We start from the raw sequence: 9,845 nt of genomic DNA, 5'->3' as shown, positions 1-9,845 counted from the left end.
TCTAGTTCTTTTTAGGATAAGAAAGAGTACAAATTAGCAAAGAGCACAGAGGAAGACACAGAAGCTGTACTAATGCAGGGACCTGCAGAAGAGGCTGCTTTCCACAGGGGCTTTTCCATTTGATGGTCCATGAGTATCCAGCACAGGTTCCCTCTCTGTTTACTGAGACTTGTTTTATTTCTTCCAGGCTCTGCAGTGCAAACTGCAAGTCTGCAGCTGGCACAGCAGCAGGAATGCCTACATCACAGAATGGAGCAAAAATTCACAAACTGAGCACTCTTCATGGTACTGTGTATGTAAAGTATCATTCTTCAATCACATTCCCATCCAAAAAAAAAGTTTAGAGTGTTTATCCCAAGAGTTTATGTATTATCAAGAAACAAAAAATATATGAGTGATGAACCTAAGTGTTGGCTTGGTTTTGATATTTTTATTTGAATGCCAATTTGCTTTATGAATAATCTGTAAGTCATGAAAGTAAGATAAACTTTTAGAAATTAAAACACTTATATTTGATAAGGCAATGAAGGAAACACTCAAATGTCATTTATTCTAGATAATCTTGGTTCTTGTTTGAATTTTAACTATATAAATCAAGAAAGTGTCACTAAAAATAAGTGTAACAAAAATATATCACTATTGTTTAAATTAGCACTCACTGTTTATATGGTAAAGATTGGGAATCATAGGCATAAATTAATATTTTTCTAGCACTAGCAGTAATATTTTACAAAGTAAAACTAAACAGATACTAGAACTAAAACTAAATAGTTTAAAACCACACACAAATATTATTTATTGTAATATATGGTGATTATTTCAGCCCAAGTGTTCAGTGGATACGTAGTAATAGGTACAATTTTGGACAGGACAGAAGATATTTAGATGGTTTAATTAAAATTGTATTTTAAAAAACTATTCCAATCCAATTTTATATTATTTTAATATTATAACACTTCTGGATAGCACTCATGATTTTTCAATGTATGCATTATAAAAGGCCATAATTTCTATATTTTCACAACTACAACTTTATACAAGGCCATAGTTTCAACCACCTTCAGAAAAAGGATTTTTAAGGAGTTTGCTATGATTTTACTGACATTTTTTATGTTACATTTAAAAAATGGATATAACTGATAACATTGGCTTCAGATGGGTGAGTTCTTTACTAAACTATGAACAAACAATTCTGAGACAAAAAATGCTAATACTGACTTCTATATGGTTCATGTTATTACGTGTCATTTATTTAAGTGTTTGAATGTAACATAACTCTACACAGTAAATATCAGGAACAATAATATTGAACACTTAGCAAACAATGCATACATGTATACTTGAAAAACTTTGGTATGCCTCTAATAATTCTGAGCATTTCATATATACCTTTCAAGGTATGTCCATAAGCTTGAATATCAAAGCTGCCAGTTATAGGTGGAGAAGCTTCTTGAATTCTTTGAATACGAATCTTTGACTCCCCTGGCCAATTATTTCCTCTGTAAACTGACTCATTCTTTGTCTCGTTTGTGGTTATCTAATTTCCAAAATAAATATTGATAGAATGATTAAACCTAACAATGGCTAACACAGTTTCTATTTCATCATGTAAGATCCTGTGACACGACATAAATGAGCCTCATATATTCAGGATTCTTCAGGACATTAAGGAGAGATCCATAAATCAACACAGGCCATGCCTATACAGCTCAGTAATGAGGCCAAAGTCAACCCAGTCATCTGTGCAGCCATCAGCTGGAATCACAGTAATACCTCATTAATTCCAAGCATATCCTCCATCACTCAAGGAACAAATATTTATCAAGCAAGCACTCTATTCAAGGTACAAAGCATACCACTGTGTGAGGCAAAGAAGCATAAGATGTAATCATCACTATCAAACAGCTAAACCACCTTTTAGAGAATAACTATAAATATACAACCAACAATACAAGGAGTTATGCAGTCAGTAGAATGACTGCCAGGACTCATTAGACAATTTTAAAGTATTGAACACTAATCAATAGACAAAAGTAATATGTGTTATATTCATAGGTTGTAAGTTTAATAAGGGATATGGTAGTCTCCAATTTCTGAACCTTGAAGTTTTCTGTCAGTCTTGAGGAGTTAAAATTCATAATGAAATAAATAGTATAAATGATAGAAAAATGTGTGTGTGTGTATACATGCCAACTTTATCCATGGCAAAGATTAGAAATAATACAAATCTCTATCAATAGAAAGGACAAACTTTGCTCTTTTTGCACTATAATACAGAACAATTCAAAAGAATTAATTATTGCTAAAGGTAACAAAGTAAATCTTGCAATATTGATAAGGAACACTTGATTAAAATCATGTGAATTTTTATGACTCATAATAAATAATAAAAATAATAATCTTCATGATAAAAATATGAAGAGCAAATTATTGATGGTAGACAGCAAAATAGTAATCATGGAGAAAGCTCCCACGAACTAAGGCTTTTCTTTTCTTTGATCTAAAGTAATCTCAATAATCAAAGTTATTTCTTAAAAACACTATGAGTTCATCAAGATTCAGGGGAACAGGATGAACAAGAACAACAAAAACTCAACCATATTTCTAAGTAAAATCAATAAACACATGGAAACCATAATTTAAAGTACACAACCATGTATGCATTCACTTACATGTGGATATTAGCTGTTAAGTAAATGATAACCAGCTACAATCCACAAACCCAAAGAGGAGAGGTAAAGTGGAGTGTGGGAGGAGCAGGGAATGTGGGTATGAATCACCCTGAGAAGGGGGAAATAGATTTTGCAAGTGGACATGGGAAGATGAGAACTGAAGCAGGAATGATCAGCTGAGAGAGAAGAGATGGAGGGATAGAGTGCAGAGAAAGATGGCTAGAATTGGAGGGGCTGTATTTGGGGAACAATGTGGAGACCTAGTGCAGTGGAAAATTTCTGAAATCTATAAGCATGACCCTTTTAGAGACTCCTAGTAATGGAGGATATTATACCAAGTCTGAAGTGGCCATCTTTTGTAGCCAGGCAAGACTTTCAGTGGTGGCCTGGGATTAGTTTTGGTTGAGTTATTGGGGTTCCATGGAGATCCCCAAACAACCCAAGCTGATGCTAGGACAAAAAGCTTCTCTCTGAAAACTGACAGTGGAGTCCCATTGCCAAGGACAACATCCACAAAGCTCATTGAACACAAGGAGATCATACCATAAGTATGAAATATAAAATCTGTAGAGCAAAATTTCAATGAATATTGTCAGATTTTACTTCAGTTATCCAATAAAAACATTGTAAGTTGGAACCAAACAAAAGCAAGGACTCTCTGGGCAACTTTACAATGAAGACAAAAAGGAAAGTTACGGTCTAGAAGAAAATGTTTATTCAGAAATATATAGAGTTGGAAAACTTAAAAAGATGAGAAATAAACAGTCCAATTAGAAACTTGCCCCACTCATCTTTCCTGCTCACTGAGTCCTCGGGGCATCCCAAGCTGCCCTGAGCAGTCTGCTATCCCTGGCAAGCCTCCATTCTCTTGCCACCTCTCCAAACTCACCTTCATGAGATCTGCAAAGCCTGAACCAATGTATCTACTCTGCTCACTGAGTCCTCTGGGCATCCCAAACTGCCCTGAGTGCCCCCTCCTGCGATCCCTCCTGCACCTCCATTCTACCCCCATCTCTCCATCTATGTTCATCACCTGCAGATCTTGAACCATACTGACATGCAGATCTAGAACCATGCAATCTAAGGACACCCATCAGAGGCCTGCCTCACCTGGACCATTAAGGTTAACTCCTCTCCCAATACCTACTAGAACAGGAACACCCAGGGGACAAAGCCATCCAGATGATTAAAGGCCCTTGAAAGGGCAAAATCAAGAAAGACCAGAGCAATATGATACCTTTAGAGCACAACTACACTCCTACAGTAAGCTCTGGATATCCTAACACAAGCCAAGTACAAGAAAATGAATCTTAAATCCAATCTTATAAAATGATAGAGGCCTTGAAAGAGGAGATAAATAGCTTGGTGAGAGTCTGTTGTACATCTGTTCTATGGAACAGTAGGCAGTTTTTTCTGTCTGGCTTCTCCTACACCGAAGAGTATGTTTTCACCTCATAGAAAAGTCAACGGACCATGGACATGAGCCCTTTTAGGCCTCAGAACTACCTTTTCAGTTGAGAACTAAAGGCAAATAAAGATTATCACTTTAAAGTGGATAATGATGAAAAGGAGCATCAGTTATCATTAAGAACAGTCAGTTTAGGGGCAAGAGCAAAAGATGAATCACACATCGTAGAGGCAGAAGCATTGAACCATGCAGGCAGTCTAATAAAAGTTACACTGGCAACTTTGAAAATGTCTGTACAACCAACAGTTTAACTTGGGGGCTTCGAAATTACACCACCTGTGGTCTTAAGGTTCGAGTGTGGTTCAGGCCTTGTGCACATTTTTGGACAGCAGCTAGCAGCTGTAGAGAAAGACGCACAGTGTGACTATGAAGATGAGGAGGATGTAAAACTTTTAGGCATGTCTGGAAAGTGATCTACTCCTGGAGGTGGTAACAAGTTTCCACAGAAGATGATGAGGATGAGAATGAAGATGAAGATGATGTTTTTGAGGAAGAGAAAACTGAAGAAAAACTCACAGTGAAAAAATCTGTATGAGCCAAAAATGCACAAGAATCAAACCAAAATGGAAAAGACGTAAAACCATCAACACCAAGATTAAAGGGTCAAGAGTCTTCCAAAAACTGAAACAACACCTAAAACACCAAAATGGCCTAGTTCTATAGAAGACATTAAGGTAAACATGCAAGCAAGTATAGCAAAAGGTAATTCTCTTCCCAAGGTGGAAGCCAAATTCATTAATCATATGAAGACTTGTTTCCAGATGACAGATCAGAAGGCTATTCAAGATCTCTGGCAGTGGAGAGTCTTTTTAAGAAAATGGTTTAATCAGTTTGAAATATTCCATCTTATGTCATTAATGTAATATTTGATATCTGGCTGTATTTTAAATAATAAAAAGTGAGAACTTTCCCTTTTGTGTTTAAGAAATGTTGTCCAGGTTCATTGCCAAGAATGTGTTGTCTAAAATGCTTGTTTAGTTTACAATAGTCCTCACACTATTCCACAAAATAGAAACAGAAAGAACACTGTCAAACTCATTCTATGAATCCACAATCACCCAGATACCTAAGCCACACAAAGACTCATCAAAGAAATAAACCTTCAGAATTATTTCTCTTATTAACATTGATGCAAAAATACTCAATAAAATACTCTCAAACTGAATCCAAGAACACATCAAAAACATCACCCATAATGATCAAGTAGGCTTCATCCCAAGGATGTAGGGATGTTTCAATCTATGAAAGTCCATCAAAGTAATACATCATACAAACAAACTGAAAAAAAAATCATATGATCATCTCATTAGATGCTGAAAAGGCCTTTAACAAGCTCCAATATTCCTTCATGTCAAAAAAGTTAGAGAGATCATGAATCCAAAGTACATACCTATATAAAATCAAAGCAATACACAGCAAGCCAACAGCCAACACCAAGCTAAATGGAGAGAAACTTAAAACAATTCCTAAATCAGGGGTAAGGCAAGGCTGCCCACTCTTTCCCTATCTATTCAATTTAGTACTTGAAGTTCTAGCCAGAGCAATAAGACAACTAAAGGAGATCAAGGGGATACAGATTGGAAGGAAAGGAGTCAAAGTGTCCCTATTTGTGGATGATATGACAGTATACATAAATTCTACCAGATAACTCCTATAGCTGATAAACACCTTCAGCAAAGTGGCTGGATACAAAATTAACCCCCAAAAAGCAGTAGCCCTCCTCTACACAACTGATAAATAGGCTGAGAAAGAAATTACAGAAACAGTACCATTCACAATAGCCACGAATAATATAAAATATCTTGGTGTAACTCTAACCAAACAAGTGAAAAGTCTGTATGACAAGAACTTAAAGTCCCTGAAGAAAGAAGTTGAAGAAGATATCAGGAGATGGAAAGATCTCTCATGCTCACGAATAGGTAGGATTAATATAGTGAAAATGACCATCTTACCAAAAGCAATCTACAGGGTCAATGCAATTCTCATCAAAACTCCAACACAGTTTTTATAGACCTTGACAGAATAATTCTAAACTTCATATAAAAAAACAAAATACACAGAATATCTAAAATATTACTGAATAATAAGAGATGTTTGGAAGGAATTACCAGTCCTGATCTCAAACTGTACTACAGAGCAGTAGTATTAAAAACTGCATAATATTAGTACAGATAACAGATACATTAATCAATGGAATCAAATTGAAGACCCAGAAATAAACCCAGATACCTACGGACACTTGAATTTTGGCAAAGAAGCCAAAACAATACAATGGAAAAAAGAAAGTATCTTCAACAAATGGTGCTGGTTTAACTGGATGTGTACATGTAGAAGAATGCATCCGTATCATCACCCTGCACAAAACCCATGCCAAGTGGATCAAGAATTTCAACATAAAACCATATACACTAAATCTTACAGAAGAGAAAATGGAAGATAGGCTTGAACTCATTGGTGCAGAAAACAATTGATCACCTGAATATAACGCAATGGCTCAGGGTCTAAGATCACCTGAATATAATGCAATGGCTCAGGGTCTAAGATCACCAGTTGAGGCTCAGGGTCTAAGATCACCAGTTGAGGCTCAGGGTCTAAGATCACCAGTTGATAAATGGGACTTCACAAAACCAAGAAGCTTCTGCAAGACGAAGGACACTGTCAATAGGAGAAAATTTCAGCCTGCAGATTGGGAAAGGATCTTCACCAACTCTACATCTGACAAATGGCTAGTATCCAAAATTTTTAGAGAAGTCAAGAATTTAGAAACCAAGAACCTAAATAACCCAATTAAAACAAATGGCATGGAGAGCTAAACAGGATTCTTAAGAGACGAATATCAAATGGTCAAGAAGCACTAAAAGAAATATTAAAAGTCTTCAGTCATCAGGGAAATGCAAATCAAAATGACTCTGAGGTTTTATCTTACACATGTCAGAATGGCTAAGATCACAAACTCAGGTGATAGCAGATGCTGGCAAGGATGTGGAGAAAGAGGAACAGTTCTCCATTCATAGCAGTTTTATGAATGGTCTCCAATATCACCAGCCATTAGAAAATATAAATTAAATCCTAATGAGATAACATCATCTATTTTAAAGGCTTAAATGGAAAAAAATAATGAAAACACCAAATGATGGAAAATTCATGTGAAATTTGGGCCTTCATGTGTTGCTGGAAGGAATATGTAATAGTCCAGCCATTTTAGAAAAAAAAAGTATAGTGTCTTATAGAATGATAGATTTATTTACCAAATTACCCCATAATTGTAGCTGCTATTCAGATAGCACCACAAAATGAAAAGAATTCTTTCTGTCTGAAAGAACTGCACAGACAAAAATGGAGAAGAGCTTGAGGAACATGAAGTCCAGAGACAGGCCCAAAGTGGGATCCAGCTCAAGGGGAGGCACTAAGGTCTGTCATTATTACTGATACTATGATGTGCTTACAAACAGGGTCCTATCATGACTGCCCTCCGAAAGGCCTAACAAGCAGCTGAAAGAGTCAGATGCAGATATATTACACCCAACCAATGGACAGAAGCTGCTGAACTCTGTGGTTGAACTGGAAAAACTGCAAGAAATTGAGGAGGAGGGTGATCCTACAGGAAGACCAGAAACCTCAACTAACCTGGACCCCAAGGATCTCTCAGACACTGAGCCACCAACCAGACAGCATACACCAGCTGATGATGCCCCCAGTACACATTCAGGAGACAACTGATAGGACTGAGTTCAGTCAGAGAAAATGCACCTAACCCTCGAGAGACTGGCAGCCCCAGGGAATGGGGAGGTCTGGTGGAGTGGGGTTGGGTGAGGACATCCCCTTGGAGATGGGGAGAAGAGATGTGGGATGTGGAACTTCAGAGGGTGGACTGGGAGGGGAATAAAGTCTTGACTGTAAAAAAAGATTAAAGAATAAGTTTTTTAAAGGAAAGAAAATTTTGTTCCTAAGCTATGAATTAATTTCCCCCAATCACGTTCAAAATAATTATGAACAACAAGCAAATGCTTTTCATTAAGTCAATAGAAACCTCATCATGACATGTGCATGACTTTAAATCCTATTCTCAAATCACCAGTAAAAATGGATGGATCAAATAAAAATTATACACTGAGAGAAAAGCAGTCTTAGGAGCCTGTATGGCATTTCATTATGTAAGGTCTCAGTCCATTTACATAATATCTTGAAACTACAAAATTGTGGGGACAGACCAAAGGCTGTCAGATATATGTGGCGGGAACCTTGTGGGGAAGGTGGCAGCGGATATGAAGCTATGTCTAAATATTTATTTTACAACTAGATGTGATCTTGCAATAATCTCAAAGTTAAAGTTTCTTTAAAAATGTGTTGCTGCATTGTCATTGTGAAGGTTTGAAAATGTTTGGCTTAGGAAGTGGCATTATTTGGAGGTGGGTTCTTGTTAGGGGAAGTGTGTCATTGTGGGCTTGGGCTTTAATACCCTCATCCTAGTAGTTCCCTGGAAGCCAGTCTTCTCCTGTTTGCCTTCGGAACCAGATGTAGAACTCTCAGCTCCTCCTACACCATGCCTACCTGGATGCCACCATGCTCCCACCTTGATGATTATACTGGACTGAACCTCTGAATCTGTAAGCCTGCCCCAGTTAAATGTTGTCCTTATAAGAGTTGCCTTGGTCACGGTGTCTGTTCACAGCAGTAAAACTCTAAGACAATCTTACATGTCAATATGTTTTTTAAAACACAAAACAAGGTCTATATTCTCCACTTGAAACCTTGAGAAAATAACTAAGACCACATTGCAATTAGCAGTTATTGATGTAAATGAGGAATCTTGGCAAAGACTTGTATTTTAAGAACATGAAGCCCCAACTCAGCAAATTTTTTACTATTATTTAGTAAAGCACTTACAAGAAATATTAACACAATGAGCATCTTGAAGACTAAACCCTGGTCCAAAATGAGGTAAAGACAATATTTTGTAGAGTATTTACTTCTTCCTTATCTTCAGTTATGAAGTTGTTTATTTGGTGACAGGTTCTTTGTAGTCTCTAATTACGAAGGTTAATTAAACTTTAATCTTGAGCTTTCCTATATTTGTTTTTAATTTGTAGCGGAAACAAAATCAATAAAGTATGTATTTATTTATAGGAAATTACATTTTAAAATGTTCATTATATTTTTAGCTTTGAATTCTGGTTGAAGTTTAAATAACTCAAGCAGTATATTAATTTAACGTTTCTTTGGATCCATAGAAAAACCACATCTTCCTTCTTTGTATAGATTTTGATGAAAGCAAATGAAAGGCTGTTCATAACATAAATAACTTTAAGACATTGGAATACTCAACTTTTCCTTCAATAATATATACTTAAGAATCTCTTTTGGAGGCTCAGAAGTGAAGAACAGTGGCTGCCCTTTCAAGGACACAGGTGTAATACCCAGCACCTACAAGGCAGCTCAGAGCCATTTGCACCTGCAGTGCCAGTTATTCAATGCCCTCTTCTGGCCACTGTAGTCACTCCACACAGGTGGTGTCAGAAACTGCCATACACATAACTAAACTAACCTAAAATATACTTTAAAATAAATTTGTAATGGAGAGCCAATGAATATTTATGTATATATGGAAAATTCTATTTAAATCTGGCACTCTTCCTTTTATTACATTTAATTTATTCTCTCTCTCTCTCTCTCTCTCTCTCTCTCTCTCTCTCTCTCTCTCTCTC

The 9,845-nt window shown here is 36.6% G+C and overlaps 1 protein-coding gene and 1 pseudogene across 1 annotated transcript in view; one reads left to right on the top strand and one right to left on the bottom strand.

Moving 5' to 3' along the window:
* Positions 1–9,845, bottom strand: part of Pkhd1l1 (PKHD1 like 1) — a 145,187-nt gene that overhangs the window by 95,240 nt on the left and 40,102 nt on the right. The window contains exons 24-25 of the mRNA XM_028766440.1: positions 1,390–1,537; positions 83–237 (exon numbers count right to left, since the gene is read on the bottom strand). Of these exons, the coding sequence (XP_028622273.1) occupies positions 83–237; positions 1,390–1,537 (303 nt within the window). The remainder of the gene's footprint in view (positions 1–82; positions 238–1,389; positions 1,538–9,845) is intronic.
* LOC114620616 lies at positions 4,146–5,003 on the top strand (annotated as a pseudogene).

Source organism: Grammomys surdaster, unplaced genomic scaffold (assembly GCF_004785775.1).
Source record: "Grammomys surdaster isolate TR1022 unplaced genomic scaffold, NIH_TR_1.0 63, whole genome shotgun sequence".
Taxonomy (NCBI): Eukaryota; Metazoa; Chordata; class Mammalia; order Rodentia; family Muridae; genus Grammomys; species Grammomys surdaster.
This window is presented reverse-complemented; position numbering and strand designations above follow the sequence as displayed.